Source organism: Lygodium microphyllum, chromosome 21 (genome assembly GCF_053477565.2).
Source record: "Lygodium microphyllum isolate KBCC chromosome 21, Lygodium_microphyllum_v1.1.10, whole genome shotgun sequence".
NCBI lineage: Eukaryota > Viridiplantae > Streptophyta > Polypodiopsida > Schizaeales > Lygodiaceae > Lygodium > Lygodium microphyllum.
The window spans coordinates 46,737,126-46,757,116 of record NC_141155.1 but is presented as its reverse complement, the minus strand read 5'-3'; the positions used below and the strand labels follow the sequence as shown (position 1 = coordinate 46,757,116).

Below are 19,991 nucleotides of genomic sequence, written 5' to 3'. Positions count from 1 at the left end.
TGATTTCTCATGGAAGATTTCATGTGGAAATCTTGTTATTGCACATGGTGCTAAGTCTAGTACCCTCTACCCTTTGCTTGTATCTAGGTCAATTGACCATGTTTTGGCTATGGCTACAGTTCTGCATGTATCTCTTTGGTATCGTCACCTTGGCCACATATCTTTTAAAGGAATGAAAATGTTTACCAGTTTGTAGTATCATTCACTCCTAGACTATAAGTGCTTTGAGTATTGTGATCAATGTTGATATGGAAGATAGACATAAAAAGTCTCTAGCATGAAGCGCATGGTTGACTTTGGCTCTTGTTGATTCAAATGTATGTGGTCCCATGCCTTGTTAGTCACTAGGTGGTACAAAATACTTTGTCACATTCATTGATGATTATTCACATAAGGTCTGGGCTTACCCCAGTAAGTAGAAATCATATGTTTTGTCTATCTTTCAATGTTGGCTTGCTCTTGTTAAAAACCAATTTGGATATAGGTTGAAATGCCTAAGATCTGATAATGGGGATGAGTATGTCTTAAAAGCTTTTGAATAGTTTTGTGATGAGTAGGATATTAAGCATCAGTTGACTACCCCTTATATCCTCCTAAGAATGGTATTGACAAATGCATTAACAATATGATTCAGGAATGAGTCTATAATATGCTTAGACATGTAGCCTTACCACAACACTTTTGGAGTAAGGCAATTACTAGTACCATACACTTAATTAAATGGTCCCATAGCACAACTATTGATTGCTAGGTTGTAGAGGAAGTCTTGACTGGAAAACCTCCATCATATGCTCAGACATGTGTCTTTGTTAGATCCTAAATCTGTGAAATGCATCTTTCTTTATTATGGGAATGTAGGTGAGATGGGCTATCACCTACGGGATTTGCACGCTTACAAGGTTATCCATATCCATGATGTCATTTTTCATACTGGTCCTCCATGTCTCTGAATCTCGCCATCTGATCTAGAGACATGCACGTGAAGATATCCTGCAACTCCTCATCGCTCATCCCTCGACTCATCTTGATGATCTAAGTGTCCACAAAGATCATCAACACAAACAAAAAATGATATTAGCATAATCAATTTAAATCATACAAAGCACGGTAATATAAATCTTAAAAAATAATCTTACTTAAAAGACATATCTTATGTACGCTTACAAGCGATTAGTCAACGAATTGAGTAAGTGGATGCTCCAAGTATGAAGTATCTTATGGTCCCATGTCAATCTCCTGACACAACTCGGCATAAACTGGAAGGTCGATAGACATGTCACCACAAAAAAATGAGTCCACCTCGTTCTCAAAGAATTCTTGGACTCCTGTATTTCCATCATTGTTACCCGATGTTGGCTCCTCTACATGCTCCAAGCTTTCAATGGCCTCCATCCCTTGCAATATCGATCCCTCTATTTGCATATTGTCCTCATCTATGCTCGGAACATCGCTTTGATCATATACTCTCGCACGTACGAAACATGTGGTTTATGGGAGGGATGAGCGAAAAGTGTCTAAGAACTTTTTGAGGGATGGTTTGCCCTTGCAAGTCCTGTCGATACATGTGAGAACCACACTTTGGACATGTCTCCATAGTCTTGTATTCTCCTCGAAACAGTATGCAATCGTTGATACATGCATGGATGTTATTGTAGTCCATGCCAAGCTTTCGTAAAACATGTTATGCATCATCACGAGACTCAAGCATGGTATTTGTAAGTGGTAATATATGATACTTTAATAATCTTTAAAAAAATCATAAAACACCTTGAAAAAGAACAAATATTTTTAATGATAGTGTCGAAAAGAAGTCAACGAAGTATACGTACAAGGTACCTGATCAACTCGGTCACACTCGCATCCCTCCACCCATATTTTGCTTGTACACTTAGGAGTGCAAGCAGTGTCTTCAGGCAAGATACTCGGCACCCATCATATAATGATATGGATGCTTCCTCTCTGAGCCGATCAGAAGTCTCGACATCCATGGGAATCAATGCATCGATCATTGCCTTCATCTCAAGCTCCAAGATTGTAGGTAAGTCTCGAAGGCTATCTGTGTCCTATGGTATTGACGGTATAGATTGGGTACTACCTTTCAAGTGGTGGATTGGCTCAGACACTCCATCCATCGCACGCCTACGAACTCTTCTAATTGGCCACAAAGGGTGCACTCCTTGGGACGAGACGTCACCTCCCTGGATAGAAAATTTGCCAACCACACCCAATCTTTTTGTATATGGTATTCAATTAGCTTGCGAGTACAATGCATGATTGATATTAACTTTTTTTACCGTTTGTTGTTGAAAATCCAAGATCGCCTAATCAATGATCTGAGATTGAAACTCGTCAAAGCATCGTACTCGTCGAATTGCCAGCTTACATTGAGAGCAAGGACATGGGACACATTGATTAAGATACGCCTCGCGATCTTGAACATCAAGACCTTCATCGTTTTCCATTTTGTCTACGTTACAACAAACAATTTGTTTTTGTTATCATTCTTTTTTTCTTTCTTAAATTGTTTGAGAAGGGATTTCTTCTCTTGTAACTCAATAAAAATTAACGTATATAAAGTCTCAACCCACCCATCCACAAATTAACGTATGTCGGAGTGTTTCCCGTCTCATGGTGTTGCACCGAACCTCACCGAACCTCGCCATCACTCTCTCTTTGTTTTATATCCATTCATTATCTCCTCTCCTTCCATCTCTTTCTCTTTTTCTCTTTCTTTATTATGTTGTATGTTTATCCTCTCTCTCGTTCCTTCTTTTTTCTCTTCCTCCCCCTCTCTTATTTTCTTTAACAAAACATATATCTCTCTCTACTACTACAACAACAACAACTACTACTACTACTACTACTACTACTACTACTACTACAACAAACAAGAAAATAAAATAAAACTATTATTACTATCACTACTACAACAGCAACAACAAATAAGAAAACTAGACAACAATAAACAAGAAAACAAAAAAAACCATTACTACTACTACTACTACAAAAAACAAGAAAACTACTACTACTACAACCACGACTACGACGACTACGACTACGACCACGATCATGACCATGACCATGACCACGACCACGACCATGATTACAACTACGACTACGACCACGACTATAACTACGACTACGACTACGACCACGACCTCGACCACGACCACAACCACAACCACGCCAATGACGACGACGATGACAACCACGACCACAACCATGACCACCACTACCACTACCACTACCACTATAATAAATAAGAAAAGAAGAAGAAAAAAAAAAAACTACTACTACTACAATAACCACGAACATGACCACAACTACCACTACCACTACCACTATAATAAACAAGAAAAGAAGAAAAAACAACAACTATTACTACTACTACTACTACTACAATAAAAAAGAAAAGAAAATAAAACCACTACTACTACTACTACAACTCTTTCGTCTCTCCTCTTCCTCTCTCATTTCCTCTCCAGGCTCCCTCTCCCTCTTCATCTCTTTCCCTATTATGTTTAATGTTTTTTATCTCTCCTCTCCCTCTCTCATTTCCTCAAGCGTAGCTCAAATGAAAATGGTCGTTTTGCAGGTATGCAGAGAGTGCTGACTTAGTGATCCAGTATTTGTGATGTGGATATTCATTACCTGAATACCTTGCATAGCTACAAGCTACAAGTGCACGACAAACTGCAACTATTCTTTCATTTCTGTAACGAGTGTATATCAGTCTGTTCATTATGTTCCTGTGTATCATAGCTCAATAAGCCAATCAAATTGTTGTATGCGTAATCGGGAATGAAGTTGGAGCATAATCTCTCTCTCTCTCTCTCTCTCTCTCTCTCTCTCTCTCTCTCTCTCTCTCTCTCTCTCTCTCTCTCTCATGTGAGAATTGTATGACTTGTAGAGGCCAGCTTTTGTGATGACTAGTTGGAAGCCATAGATAGAGACTTCTCTATGAAGTTCAAACATGTCATAATTATGACTCACCCTCTCCCTCTCTTTCTCTCTTTCCCTATTATGTTTAATGTTTTTTATCTATTTTTCTCTCTCCTCTCCCTCTCTCATTTCCTTTTCTCTCTTCCTCTCCCTCTCTCATTTCCTCTCCCTCCCTCTCCCTCTCCCTCTCTTTCTCTCTTTCCCTAATATGTTTAATGTTTCCCTCTCTTTCCTCTCCCTCCCTCTCCCTCTCTCATTTCCTCTTCCTCACTCTCCCTCTCCGTCTCTTTCTCTCTCATTTTCTCTCCCTCTCTCAATACACATGAATTTTAACAAAAACAAGCAAAAGAGAAAGAGAAAACACAAAAACAAAGCAAGAAGGAACAATACACTCATCGTAAAGGCTCGAAGAAGGGTTTGGCGGCTCCTCTTCACGACGGCAGCTCCTCTTCGCCCTCTATACACTTCCTCCTCTTCTTCGCGAACGGCGGCGGCGGCAGCGAGAAGCTTTCATTCTCCCTCTTTCTCTCTTTCTCTCCCTCTCCCTCTCAAATGTAAGATGTTCACTCTCCCTTTCGCTCTCCCTTTTGCCCTCTCTTTCGTGTATGCGCGTAAAATAACGCGCTCGAGTTTCGACCCACATTTTTTTCGTCTGAGTATTGTCGCTATTTGTGTCGTATTTACGACACTAATAGCAACGCCGCTATTTTGCGTCGAAAACTATCGTCGCTATACCTCCATATCCTTGTAGTATTGCTTAGATCTGGACCCTTATTAAATGGACCTAAAGATAACATTTTTACATGGTGACTTGCATGATGAGATCTATATGTAGTAGCCTAAGGGCTTTGAAGAAAAGGCATGAAACACTAGTGTGCAAGTTGAGAAAGAGTCTTTATGGCCTCAAGCAAGCACTTAAGGAATGGTATCACAAGTTTGATACTTTTATGCATTCATAATGATATAGCAGTAATAATATGGATCTATGTTTATATGCAAAGAAAGCTCGTGATGATAGTCTTGCGATTTTGGTACTCTATGTGGATGATATGCTTATTGTTGGAAGAGCTCATGATGAGCTGGATGCCTTGAAAACTTAGCTTAAGAAGAGATTTGAGATGAAAGACATGGGACATGCCTTACACATTTTTGGGATGCACATCACAGCAATCGCTCTAAGTGACTTCTTTATTTATAAAAAAAAGATATCCATAAAGTCTCTGAGTAGTTTCATATGCATATCACACCAATTGCTCTAAGGGACTTCTTTATTTGCAAAAAAAGTATATCCATAAAGCCTTTGAGCAGTTTCATATGCAGGATGGTAAGCCTATTGATTGTTCTCTTTCTTTCCATGTGAAGGTTATTCAAGCCAATTGTCCACAGTCTAATGAGCAACAGGCTAGGATGGCCAAGATCCCTTATGCATCTACCGTGGGTAGCTTGTTGTATGCCATGATGGCCACTTATCCCCTAATATAACATCTGTAATGGGAGTTGTGGCACGCTATATGGATACACATGACTAACGACATTGGGATGTCGTCAAGGGTATCATGAGGTACCTGAAGGGTACAACAGCTATGTGCATATATTATGCTGGCTTCTTTGACATTTAGGGTGTAGAAATGCATGGTCCTTTCTATTACTATAGAGGCCAAGAATATTGCAACTACTAAGGCTTGCAAGGAGGCTCCCTAGTTAGGTTGTCTAGTGGTAGAGCTTGATGTTACTAATGTGGGCCCTACAACCCATTCAGATTCTATGAGTGCTATCTAATTAGCCAGAATCCGATCTTCCATGCAAAGATGAAAACATTGAGGTGCATTACCATTTCATTAGAGTGGTCATTGAGGAAAGGTTTGCTGACCTTTTCAAGATCTCAATTGACCAAAATCCTGTAGATATGCCCATGAAAAGTCTCTCGGTAGAGCGCTTTTCCTTCCCTAGGAAGTTGATAGGTGTTGGATGAGCTTCATATGATGTCTTTTCTCATCCTATTGTACTTATGTACATTTATACTTTATTACTTTATTCTTGTTCTCTCCTCATTAGGGACACGTTTGCCTAAGTGGAGGTTTGTTGAGGATAAAGGCACATGTGCTAGCCACCCATATCGTACTACATTATCAGTTGTCGCACATTTGTACATTGCTATAGGCTGGTGAGTGCCTATCACAATCACTTGATTCTTTATTCTTTTAGTAACATTTGAATAAAGGGAAGGTTGGTTACACATTGTGACTGTTGGAGTTTCCACGTCGTATATATATATATTGCTCTTACTCCTTGCACCATAGCTCTTTCTTTTGCTCACATGCTTCCACTTCAGGCTTACCCCCTTCACCAATCTTGGCACCTCGAGCAAATACAATATTCCCATAGGTAATATTCCACTTGGAATCACCAAAAGATACACGATATCCTATATTGTCTAACTATCCAAAGAGTAGGCTTTTGATCAAAGCTAGAACATGGTGTACATTATATAAAACAAAAGTGATGCTTGAAGCAAAATATAGTTTAACATCACCAATGCCAATGATATCCAATGCCAAGTCATTTCCTACTCTCATAGAACCTATCATGCTATGATAAGAATAAAATTAATCTCTATGTGGGGTAACATGCAAATAGGCCCCCAAATCAAGTAGCTAACATTGAGAAAAAGTGAACGTGAAGTAACTAGCATCAAGAGAAAAAACTATCAAGATGTAATCATCATTAGATTTAAGCTCCAAGGCATTTATCTTCTTGATTATCATGCTAGACTTACTAAAAAAATGCTATGAATATCAAAATTTTCCTACAATTTACCCTTGCCTTTCTCTTTGTGCTTATTGTAATATATCTTATGACATTGTAGCTGAATATGGTCATCTGTGAGACTACCATGGGACTTATTGCGAGACTACCCATGAGACTAAGCCATCTGTGAGTCTCTACCACAATGGCCATTACCACTCTTACCATCATATCTATCCCTAAGAGTTAATGCATGAGAAGCATAGGCTACATCCACATTCTTTCTATTTATCTCCTCTATGAGTATTGCACCCTCAACATCCCAGAGTTTCAAACCATGCTTAAGCATATTAGTACACATGGCAGTATAGAAAGTACCTCATGACTCGAGAAGTATCACAAGCAAGAACAAGGAAGAGAGATTATTCTTAAACTCAATGTCCTGCATAGTCAACTTGTTGAAAATCTAGTGATGATGTAGCACAAGCAATTTGGAAGGCTGAAATATTTTGCCACTATTAGCAATTTATAGGCACCATGCCTTTAGATGTAGCATGGTAAGAGAAGGCATAACACAAAGGAGCAGGAGTGGACCCAAGAGGAGTGGGATAAGGCATGCACATTATTTTATGTGTAGCAACTTAGAGGGTCCCACTAGCAAGAGTTTGAGAGATTTAACAAAAAATGAGAATAATGATAAAGGTATATCCAATATTATTGCATATTACAATATAAAATAGAGAATGAAATATTAATATGATTAAATGAGTTTACAAATAGTAAGTGAAAAATAGATTGGTGGACTTGACATCATTTTACATAGGTTATTCCATTATAATATACCTATGTTGTGGTGGAAATAAAATGTTGAAATTAAGAACGATCACAGAGCAACAATGAATTATGTACTAATATTTTCATAACGGAAACTTGAAACCATGACATTGTGTATGTGTGTATGTGTGTGTGTAAACAAAGCTAGGGAGACACCATGCAAGTCCCACATTTACTAGAAATGAAGTTGCACCATATATAACTAAAAACACAATTCTACAATAAAGGGATTAGTCTTGATCTTGATGAGAAATGCCGTGTGTGTGTGTGTGTGTGTGTGATAAAGGCAAACCGACCAAGAAGATTGTGTGTGTGCATGCATGTGTGTGTGTGTGTGTGTGTGTGTGTGTGTGTGTGTGTGTGTGTGTGTGTGTGTGTGTGTGTGTGTGTGTGTGTGTGTGTGTGTGCGTGTGTGTGTGTGTGGGATGCGGGGAAGAGGGAGATGTGTATTACTTGCAAGTGACAACGTGACGTACAACTATTATGGAAGTCAAAATAGTGGTAAAAATAAGTTGTAAAAAATGGAGAACAACAAACAAGGGACATAGCTACCAAAATAGCAACTACTAAAAATAGTGCTTGAATGCTAAGAGATATTCAAAAAATGATGTGTGATTTTATAAATATTCTTTACAATTTGTTATGCAGATTTATAAAACACATTCAAATAATAAAAGGACCCATAAATACAAATATACACACAAGTATTACGTGTATGCAGTTGTATATTTGAGTGTTACACTCACTTCCATGCAAATGATAAAGACCTACATGTATGCCACCAAGACATATGAGCACTATATGTGAAAAGTGGGGTAAGTGGAAGGATGGAAGAATTAAAAACTCAAGTGCTAGATATTTACATCTCAAAATAAATAAGTACTCAATTTATGTGCAACCTTATTGGACCTTGTCCTATCTCTTCCCTTCCTTATCTTCTTGGTGGAGCATGGGAATTTGAGAGCTTTTGCATGAGACACACTCACACACAAAATGTACTCTTAAGCTCTTCTCCTATCTCGAGTTTCATAGGAACTCCAACACTTTGAGTAAAGGATCACCATTAGAAGCCCACCTTAAATAAGCTTCACCAAAGTTTCTCTTCAATAAATTGAACTACAAATATGGATGGAGGTGCAAGATTAAGATTTATAATCTCTTAAGCTTCATTGCTCTTACTTTGCGTGCATTCCCTTTTTTGGAGATCTTTTAATTTATTGAGCTTATTTTTAAATTTCTCTATTTGGATATTGAAATATATTCACACATTTACATTGTTTATTATCCAACTCTTGCTTGATAAGTAAATTACTATTTTTCATAGCTATTGACTCATATGCCATTCAACATATTTCCACTTCATTTGCCATTTCTTTCACTTTGCACCATAGGTTTACATCATGTCATCATATCCACAAACATACATACATACATACATACATACATGATATATATATAGAGAGAGAGAGAGAAGGGGGGGATAGAGGGACACACACAAAAAGATTTAATGCACTACCTAATATCTAAGAGAGAGCTTTCCCTTGTTCAATGCACCTAACTCTTTTTTTGAAGAAAGAGAGGATAAACTCTAATAATTTGAAGAAAGAGTTTCAAGTGTCCGCTTTAGTGCAACTAGGTTTGGGGCTAGATTCAATAAGATTCTCTTGCCTCAACAATCATCAAAGCCACAATGAAATAACATGATATATGAAAATAAAAAATAGATAAGGATCATAACCATCAACTCCATTGAAGGTGCAAAATCCATCCTTATTAGTACATTTAGACAACAAAGTCTCTCATCAACAATCAATTAACAAGGCCAAAGTAAGCAACGTCGATAAAACACAAACATCAAAATCCAAAGGTTCTTCAAGAAATATTAGCTCTCAAATTTTGGTATGGAAGGTCCACAGTAAAAAATACATTACATAGAATAGTTGTCATATATCATAGACAAGAATGTCACGTGTGTATAGTTGGTGGGTTCATTGTGTTGACATAACAAGCATTACACATATTAGTGCATGATCAGAATTGGGATGACATGGTTACGTTATTTGTCCCTCATATATATTTTACAAGAGTTTTGGTTGCCTATTCTAGATTGGCACATTTAAAATCATTGTTGATGTACCATTAACAATATCCTTTACTACAACAATGATGGCTCTTGATCTCAAGATTCAAGCTCCTCCATATTCACAACTCTTTTCTAATACTCTTACCCTGCATGAAAATCGTATCCAAAACTATGAAATCACATGCTTAAACAATTTCTATCAAAAGGCAATGCAATATTTGATAATGAAGCTCTCAAACTTACATAGTTGATACATTAACTAGAAATGCCTTAGAATAAAGCTCTCAACCATGCAATCTTGATATATCAACCAATGCTAAATGTCAAAGAGCTCTTAGATGTTTGCATTTATTAAACATGCATGTCTTAGATGACAATTAGCTCACAACTTTTAAGTGTCTTGACAAATAAAGGGTGGATGATGATAGAGCCCATTTACAAACCAAGTAATAATTGATTTGCATGTTTAAAACAATATCTTTGTGCATATAAGAGAATCTTGATCTTACAATTGGTTTGCATGATTGAAAAAATATATTTGGGAATGTATGAAGATAATTTGTGGTTCATATATAGTTTAGTGGCATTCTTCATGACAATAATTTTCAAAGCACACAAGAGTTTACTAAAAACTATGAACGAAAAAAAAATTAGCTTCATGCATGGTACTTCTCCATACATGGCCAATGTGATTTTTAAAAATGTCAACAAATTAGTACTCCAAAAAGAAGAAAATGTATATAGAGGTGGTACCAAGGACCTTTAAGTATCTTGAAGAAGAGCTGAGTAACTTCCATCATTTGAATCGTTGACAATATCATCTGCCACTACACTCAAGTAGGTGTAGTGTTGTGCGTATAGCAAGTAAAACAATAGAGTAACGGACATAATAGTTGCAACTAGATAGTAGAAGTAGTCTAAATGAGCCCTATTAAGGTTGCTTGGAAACCAACCTTGTGAACTACCTTGACTTGTAATTTGAGTAACTATAGATATCAAAAATGCGCTACAATAGTTTCCTAAGCCTCCACATATAGAAGGGATGGCAACTCCCAAGCTTCTCATGCCATCGGAAAGTTCACTATAGAAGAAATCCACTAGGCCCACACTTGTGAAAACAAGGCAAATGCCTACTAACACATATTGTGGAACCAACCAATATATGGACATGGGAACAACAATATTAGGGTAATCATATAATGAGTAATTTGAAACAACTTCTAACCTTTTCCTCTCCACTATTGCTGCCACTACCATGGCAAATATAGAGATAACAATACCCAAGCCCATTCTTTGCAAAGTTGTCAACCCTTTCTCATAACCTGTTCTCTTTCTAAGCCATGGTACACATAGATTGTCATAGATGGCTATAAAAAGGATGATAGACATTGTGGTGAAAAGTTGCATGGACCCTGTAGGGATCGTGAAAGAGACTAGACCCATTATACTAATTGTACCATCCATAGTGTCTCCTTGCTCAACAAATAGGGTGATTTGGGCATTAATTATGAAGAATGCCACACCTACAAAGAAAATAGGCATTGTGCGTATCAAACACTTCACCTCCTCAACTTGAGTTATTGTGCAAACATGCCAAGAATCCAATCTCTCATCATTTGTGACAATAGCTGCTTTATCCAAGAACCTAAAAAAGTTACCATATGTTAGTTGTGGACACTCAAACTTATGTTCATAATGTCATTTTAATAGACCTGCTGCTATTAAAATCATGCATGCACTACCATTTAATCATTAACCTATTTACCATTAAATAGACAATGTTATGTGCCAAGTACACAAACCATGAACCCTAGAACAAAGGTGGTCTTTAATATCTTCCATGTTAACTCAATAGGTAAGAACAATACCACATCTAAATAAGGTGACAACTAAATGAATGTATTTTGGAGCAATTAAATTGTATAATGACAACCTTTTAAAATGTGGGTAACCAATATTGATGAAAATGTAAACCGTATTTGTCGAAAGAAAATAATAATTTTTTCAAGACTAGGTATACAAACATTTTATATCCATTCTAATGTTGAAAAAAGTACACTACCCTTAACACTTGGTTAGTTAAAGCTAGCATACATTATAATAGTCATTGTTTTGAAGATACTCTTGTAGAGGCTTTGAGAGGAGCTCAAGTACGCCAAATGTTAGCTAGGGTTGTGTCATACCTAGCTCTGGGTGAAATATGTTCTTTTGTTGTTGACTAAAAATATGGCTACATTTACTTTGAAAGTCTAGTCAAGCCTTTAGGTGTGACACTATCCTTAGGGGGGTTTTCAAACTAGGGTGGACAAAATTTGGAATGTCCAAAAGTAGATAATCAATATATGACAAGTTGGATATAGCATCTCACATCAGAGCAAACGGCTAACACCAAAAAGTTGATGTGGCACTATGGTTCCTATTTGGGCTTATTGACTTTTCAAGCAACAAGAAAAACATGCCCGAAAACATGTCATTAACGACCAATAAAATAGCTTTACTTTTTAACTAAAAGCATGGCCAATGCATGAACCCATGTGTCTAATCTTACCAAGTAGGACAACCTACCACTAGACCACAAGGCCAAGTGTGAAAGAAATGGCAAGCAGTTTAATATTAACATGATGAACAGAAGAATTGAGCATCCCACTGTCACCCTAGTTTGAAACGAGCTGCACTCAGTTCATCCATCATGTCATGCCTAGCTCGAGGTGTGACATATTTGTTGGCCTCCTTGTTGATTACAATATAGCTACCTTTACTTTGAAAGTCTAGTTAAGACTTTAGGTGTGAGAGTATCCTTACTCAATTCATCAACGATACATTAAATTAAAATGGTAATTCAGCTATGCAAATTGGAGAGACTCGTCATCAGTCCGTGTTTATTTCCCCTAAAAATCAAATGATCTATTAGCTTTATCTTTAAGTTTTCTAATTAGAAAGTTGAGCGATTAGGCGAGTGTACCTGAGCTGGTCGGTGTGTTTCAACTTCCTGCAGCCAAGGATGGCCGAAGGTTTGCCGAAGCCAACTTCGAAGAGGCAGCTGGAGTAGTCTGCAGCACGATCGTCATCGTCATCGTTATGACGGGGCGAGGCAGGAAGGCGCACGTGCCGGTTGCGGGCGGCGCACGTGAGGACCTGGGCGACGCGCACGAGAGGGTTGCCGCTAACGGGGAGGCGGCGGCAGCGCGGGCCGGCGCCCGCTACCACGAGCAGGGCGGACAGGCCCACTGCTCCCGCCGTCGCCCAGGCCGCGGCCACCCACGCGTCCCTCTGGTCCTGCAAGTACGTCAGGCCTGTCAGGGCCAGCACTTGCCCGCCGTTGAACGCCACCGACGCCCAGTTGATGAAACTCGCCTTCTCCGCCGCCCCCTCCATCTGGTCGCCCCCCAGTGACGTCAGCAACGGCCCGTACGACCCACACCCCACGGCCGCCGTGTACAGCCCCACAAACAGTATCGCCTCTTGGTACAGTGACACCCCAACGATCGTTATGATGCTTCCCTGCGCCATGCATGTGAGCCAAAATGTCCATAATAGGCTTGCTTTGGATTGATTACTCTCTCTCTCTCTCACATACTTGCATCGGTCTATTGGTCATACAGATCAGCCGGCCTACCCAGCTTCATTGACCTTCTCTTCATAGAAAAAAGAAAAATGAATTCAAGCACGCGAGAGAGAGAGGTGTGTGTGCGTGCGTGAGTGTGTGTGTGAGAGATAGTGACTGTGTGTGTATGTGTGTGAGAAGGTGTGCCTCATGACTCTATCACAGTGACCGGGGTCCGGCAATATTCCATAAGCCTAAGAGTTGATGCAAATCAAATGGCATGTCTTATTGAAGATGACATCTGTCATTTTTAGATTTCTAGATAGTTCACGGCTCAATCCAGATATTAAATGGAAGGTATTTCAAAGAACTTAACTGACAGTCATATGAAATACTAGGCAGCTCATCAAATTTAGGCCTTGATGGTGTGTACAGTTACTGTAGGTGAGTAATCTGAGTACTAGGCAGCTCATCAAATTTAGGCCTTGATGGTGTGTACAGTTACTGTAGGTAAGTCATATGAAATACTAGGCAGCTCATCAAATTTAGGCCTTGATGGTGTGTACAGTTACTGTAGGTAAGTAATCTGAAGTACAGCAGTGAGTGAGTGAGTGTGAGTGTGTGTGTGTGTGTGTGTGTGTGTGTGTACATTGTAAGGTACGTGATTAACTCATAAGGTGAGTGACTGAGGAACATAGCGATGGAGTAGTGTACCAGGGTGTAGGCGGCAGCACTGATGGAGGCCACATGCAGGTTCCCCAGGTAAGCATCGGCGAGGAAGGCGCCACCGACCGCGGCCAGGTACATGGTGCCCACCACATTGCTCACATTGGTGGCTGCCTTGGCCGAGCTCTGCTGCCACTCCCGCCTCAGATACACCACCAGGTTATAGAACGACCCCGCGAATGCGAAGGCATACAATGCATTGGCTCCTGCAATCACAGTAAATATTAACTGACAGTGTACACTCATTATAAGTAGTCACATTGCACCCACAATTCTAACCAGAAATCGCAGTGAGCATTTGTTAATCATACACTCACTAGAAGTAGCCACACTGTACCCACAATCGTAATCATAAACTACATTGATTATCCCCACAATTAGTCAGTGAGATTCAACCATACACTATCACTGTAGGACCGCTATTGATTCAGACAGTACATTTAGTACTACAGTCATCGTTACCTAACACAAAGAAAGCCGAACTGGGCCACCTCCTCATCCCCTTGTGAGCCTCAGCCATTCTGAGAGTTTGGTCGCCGCACTACTCCCAGAGACTTGCAGAACTCCTCGCTGTGTGACAGTCCTCCTCACAGTGACCTCCTGAGTAGTGTATGTACTGTGTAGTAGCGCCTGGAGTCATCAGAAGCCCCTTTCATCATCTTCTTCTTCTGCCGGACGGTGAATCCACCTACCCGCGGCGTTCATCGTCCCACGTGAGTCGTGCGCGAAGCGATGCTCCACGCGAGAGCCGTGGGATCGTTATCTTTATCCACGCAGCTCCCTCGAATCCCAAGGCTAGCCTAAGAGCCAGGGACACGTGCCTGGGAGCCAGGACACGTGCAGAGCTGTGCAAGTCACCAAAGTTGCCGTTGACTCGCGTGTGTCCTGGTGATGTTGACTCTAACCCCCTAATCAGGGAAACTCGTCGACTGTCCTGGTGATGTACTTGGCGTGGAGGGGATCCGAAGTGGAAAGCTTGTGCCCACGCTTGTCAAGCATACTTGTGCCGGGCTCATGATCTCGTATGCGTAAAATAAATTCAAAAAATAATAAATATCACACACACACACACACACACATACATTCATTGGCTACCACATAGTGCAGCTTGTGGTAGTCCTTGTAAGCAATTTGTTTAGTGGCTTGGGAACTTCTATAGGCCAAGTATTGCTTCCTTGTGTCTGTCTAACTTCACTTTTCAGACTCGCCTAAGTCTCAAGACCTAGGCATGTCCTCGCTCTAACTAGTCCACTCCTCCTTCCTCTCATCTCCACCCTAACTTTTCTCTAATTTCTCTCTCCTCTCACTACATTTGTCTCAACTCTTCTGCTTGTTGGCAGTGGATCCCACACAAAAACTCGACTTGCACATTACATGTTTTCTTTGCTAGCCTCGTTGCCTACGCACAGGTCAACTAACCTACAAGTGGCAAGGCTCTAAACGAAGTGCTCACAAAAAACCCAAGGTTTGATCATTGATGTAAAATGAATTGTCTTTTTTTAAAACTTCAAAAGTTGAAGTAGAATATTTAAAACTTTCAAACTTTGGACATTTTTAGTTATCAATGATCAAGTTTTGTCTGTGTTGGCAAAATATGTTTCTTGTGAGCCTAACTAATAGAAACTTGGACAACCCATTATATGAACCCTACTGGAGTTTGGCACTTCTTTTGAGCAGAGGTCACAAAAACTCGAGATCTAATGTTTGAAAAAGAAACCCTTGAAATTTTTTGAGTGAATGCTTTTTTATTTTAAAATGTAATGGTAATTTTAGTCATAACATACCCCATAAAACTTGTAAAATGTAAGATTTAAAACACGTAAATCAAGGTCAAAGGTTCTCAAATATTTTCCAATAACACTTCTTTTGAGCAATATTAAATTGTATAGTGCTAGAAAGGGAAGAGATTTCTGTGGCTATCCCTTTCCACAAGCTTTTATGTATAAAGTTGGGTCATCCAACATAGTTTGGTAGCCTTTACTTTTCACTAAATGTTTTTGCACTTTTTAAGCCATATGGTATTGCAAAAAATGCTTTTTTTGATGTTGCAACCCTTGTGATTTTCAAGGCAAGGCCTTATAATTTATATCACGTTGTTTTCAAGGCATGCCCTTGTGATTTTTCTCACATTGTTTAGATGCTTTTTTTAGAAAGTGAAAGTGTTGAATTATTAATAAATAAATAAACACTCTTATTGACTCCAATGATTTAGCTATCTACAATTTACTTCTCTAAAGAAGGCCATGAAGTCTATTGACCAAGCAAGTTCCATGACAAGAGATTCCACTTTAGAAACACGGAATTATGGGTGGCAGTTCCTTTCTTTAAACACTAGACTTTCTAAGTTGTGCCATGCTAAGAGTACTAGGAGATGGATTGATGCACCCATGGTCAAGCCATGCTTGACTTCAATCTATTTGAAGTTGAAGCAAATGAGATTCAACAAGTTATGGAGATGAAAAAATATGATTGATCCTTATCCTTCATAATTGGGCAAGATAACTCTTGAAGCTTCGTATCAATAAGAATGGTGGCTACATCTTTTTCCTTCAACTTTTTATTATGTGCTTTTCAATACGCTTTGTATTATGTACTCTTAAACTCCTTTTCTAAGATGTGTGTGTGTATTCTTGCAACCCTAAATCTAAGATTTTTGTATCAAACTGGGCTTTGGCTTCTTAGATAGAATCATCTCACCCTCTGCTTCATCCTCTCTATTTGCTACGAGATTTGATAAGCATTCATAAGTCAAGTAAAATTACATTTTCATTTTTGGCTTTTTTTGTACTATTTCTAGTACTATGCAAGCTAACTTTTCTCTTATGCAAAGCTTTTGACAATATTTATTTTACAAGTAAGGTCTTTTATAGGTTACTTTGAGTTGTGTTATATAGCACATATTGGTGTTGCACATATTTGCCTCTACACATGTGATGTACCACATTGGTCGATTCTGGTCAGTGGCCATGGCTAACAACAATGATGTATTTTGTCCTATCAAAGTTTTAAGAAATTGTTGGATGGAAGCAACTATGGATTGTGAACTTATATGATGTATTTCTTATATTGAAATGATGAAACCAACACAACAAAGGATTGGGATTTCTTTCATCATCAATCAATAGACAAAATCTAATCCATTCTTTACATGACGAAGGAGGATTGGGATTTCTTTCCATGTGTCTACTCTTCATTACATGATGAAAAAGATTCCAATCCTTTGTCATGTAAATAATTTATTTCTATTTTCCTACAAGAAGACCAATCTCAAAAAAATAGGTCCATTATGTGTATTACAAACCAAGTTTTTGAGGCTAGTTAGAAAGGTAAAAAGAAAAGCTACACTTCTTTAATAAGCAAAAATATGTAGACCTTGTTGAGATAAAGAAGGCTAATAAGAATGAGAAAAAATATATATCAAAAGCTTTTGCAAGTATTGCAATGCAAGATATCATGTCATTAAAGACCATCTTAAATTAGCTATTAAAGAGGTAATGAAAGAAAGAGGCTAGTATGGCTATTGCAGATGCCTCTTCTTCTAATTTAGAAAGATTTTGCAAGATATAGAACAAGTATTCAACATGCAATGCAATTATGACCCTTTGCTACATGACTCTTTCATGCAATGCAATTATGATCCTTTGATATAGGCATTGATGTTTGTAAAACAATGTATGTTGAGACATTGTTGCAAAGATGTGGACTTGAGGACTATAACCTTATTGGTGCTCCTATGGAGACAGGTTTGACGTTGAGCCTCCATGATTTCAAAGACTACTTTGATATCCTTTTGTAATAGTAGGCTATTAGATATTCACTAAATGCATTATGAAGCCTACCATCTAGTTGCAATCTCATAGATTAACAGGTTAATACATATCCCAAGCACCAAGCATTGGTAGGTAGAGAAGCATATTGTTCACTATTTAAGTGGTGCTAGAACCTTGGGCTATTTTATCCAATAGGGGCATAATTCTTGCCAATTTAATCAATGCATTTTGGAACTCTAATTGGGTTGGTCTTTACAATACTCATATATCCACAAATTGTTTTTGCTTCATGCTTGACAACTCATGCATATCATGGTGGAGCAAGAAGTAGCCTATTGTGGCTACTTTGAGTTGTAAAACTAAGTACATGGAAACTTTTCCATCTACAAGTAAGTGTGTTTGGTCAATATACTCTTTGAATGATTTGGATGTCGGATAGCCAATTGCTACCACCATCTTCATTGATAGTCAAATTGGATTGGTAGTTGCATGGAATTCATTATTATATGCTTACACTAAGCATGTTGAGGTGCATTATCCTTATGTTGGGGAGAAACTTTCTATGGGGAAAGATCATCTGGCCTATGTACCAAGTCAGGACAATCTTGCGGATCTTTTCATAAAGGCTTTACATTATAAAAAGTTTGAAGCTTATAAAGCATTAGGCCTACTCCTCTTTATGGATTGATCAAAGTCAAATTCACTTAGATCTTTTGTATATATGGCAGTTAGCTCTTGTTCATCGAATCACTTCTAGAGCGGGAGTTTGTTACCGTGCTTGAATACACTTAAGACCATTAAGTTTTTTTTTCTTCATTCCTACAAGGTTTTTCCACCATCTTTATGTATATATATCCATCCATTCTAAGCAAAAGCTAGTTTTGTAAATTTTCTATACTTCTCAATAACTTTATGTTTTATACTCTCAAGATTCTTCTTTTCCCAACTATGTGCATACATTCTTGCAGCCCCAAATCCAACAACACAAGGGCTATATAAAGGCCTTCTCCTCCTTCGATCAAAAGAAAAATGTACAAAGAATAGTAAAATATTCACAATCTCTTCTTTTTTAGAATCTTTATATACATTTTAATTCACAAATTTTTCCTTTTTTTTAAGTGGTCCTAGGTAGATCCCCTCAATATTGTAATAAGTCAAAATTCATAGATCTTTTCAACTCAAAGTCTCATTGTTTGATTATCTCAACCATCATTACTATCCTTCTTTACTTTTAGCTAAAAATTTTATAAACCATAGCTTTATGAGCTCATTTATTTTGGATGAAAATGTAGTCATATTCTAAGGTTGATTGAATTTTACTTGAAGTTAATTTTGGGAATAGCTCATCTCATCTCATATTGAGTCTATTTGTGCATTTTTCAAGTTTCTTTTGTTACTTTTCCTTGTTTGGGGTGTTCCTTAAAGGTGAATAAAATCTCAAGTGGAAGGCCTATAAGTATCAATGAAGAAAAATATGGATTAGATTTTTCTTGTCTCTACTTTTCACTTCTTCCTCTCATTCACTTTTTCTTTCCTACTATTTTGGTTAATAAAGGTGACACAAAATGGCTAGTGTTTTTTGGACATCAATGCTCCACCCCTCAAGTAACTATGTAGATGAGTGTTGACTCTATTTTATGAGCTCTCCATATAAGAAGAACATTACATGGTGGACAATAGTAAGAGACATGTTCGCACATTGCCAACTAGATACACACATGTATAGAGTCACCATTGCACTCAATTATTATTTGGAGAGCCTATCCCAATACAAATTTTCCCTAACCCTTCTTTTGGGGGGGGGGGGATGAGTTTAGAGAGGGCAAAGCGCTTCTTTGTGGGGGAAAGGCCATTATGCTAAATACCGTGGATGATTCATGAACCTATTGAATATACATTCACTAGTTACATTCAATTTTCTTGTATGTTGCAAAAAGCATGCATGCAATGCTCTACTTATAGCATACCAATGTGTGGCTCATTTAACAAGCTTCAGCCATGCTTTTCTACATGCATTACCTTTGGTCTCCCTTGTTGCTTGAGTGCTATTAAAGGTTCTTAACAGAAGCACATGGTTGTACTCTTTTGTGTACTGAATTGAATCCATACCATCATTATTTCCTTATAATTAAAGTATTATTCATGCTCACTATTTGAGTTATCTAAGAGTTATAGAGGAGAGCTTATTACTCGCAACTTGATAGACAAGTTGATATGAAATTTCATAGTTTAGTTCATACACAATGGTTTGAAGTATGCATTTGAAATCATTTGCTTATAGATTAATATTAATTTAATATAAATTTTCCTTCATGTAGGATATTTACAATAGTTTATAAATAATGTT

At 38.2% G+C, this 19,991-nt stretch overlaps 1 protein-coding gene across 5 annotated transcripts; it reads right to left on the bottom strand.

Annotated features, from left to right (window-relative positions):
- Positions 1-798: 798 nt before the first annotated feature.
- On the bottom strand, positions 799-14,625 carry LOC148017965 (protein NRT1/ PTR FAMILY 8.1-like). Of its 5 annotated transcripts, none has more exons than XM_087662112.1 (4): positions 14,337-14,623; positions 13,863-14,080; positions 12,567-13,105; positions 799-1,032 (listed from the first exon to the last, which is right to left on the bottom strand). In XM_087662112.1, the coding sequence occupies exons 1-4, from the start codon at positions 14,392-14,394 to the stop codon at positions 1,020-1,022; spliced, it is 828 nt and encodes a 275-aa protein (XP_087518238.1). In that variant the 5' UTR covers positions 14,395-14,623; the 3' UTR covers positions 799-1,019. The 5 variants fall into 5 exon arrangements, with proteins under 5 accessions (XP_087518238.1, XP_087518236.1, XP_087518234.1 ...); XM_087662110.1 differs by lacking the exon at positions 799-1,032 and adding an exon at positions 9,408-9,750 and having other exon boundaries at positions 14,337-14,624; XM_087662108.1 differs by lacking the exon at positions 799-1,032 and adding an exon at positions 9,837-11,249 and having other exon boundaries at positions 14,337-14,625.
- Positions 14,626-19,991: the final 5,366 nt, after the last annotated feature.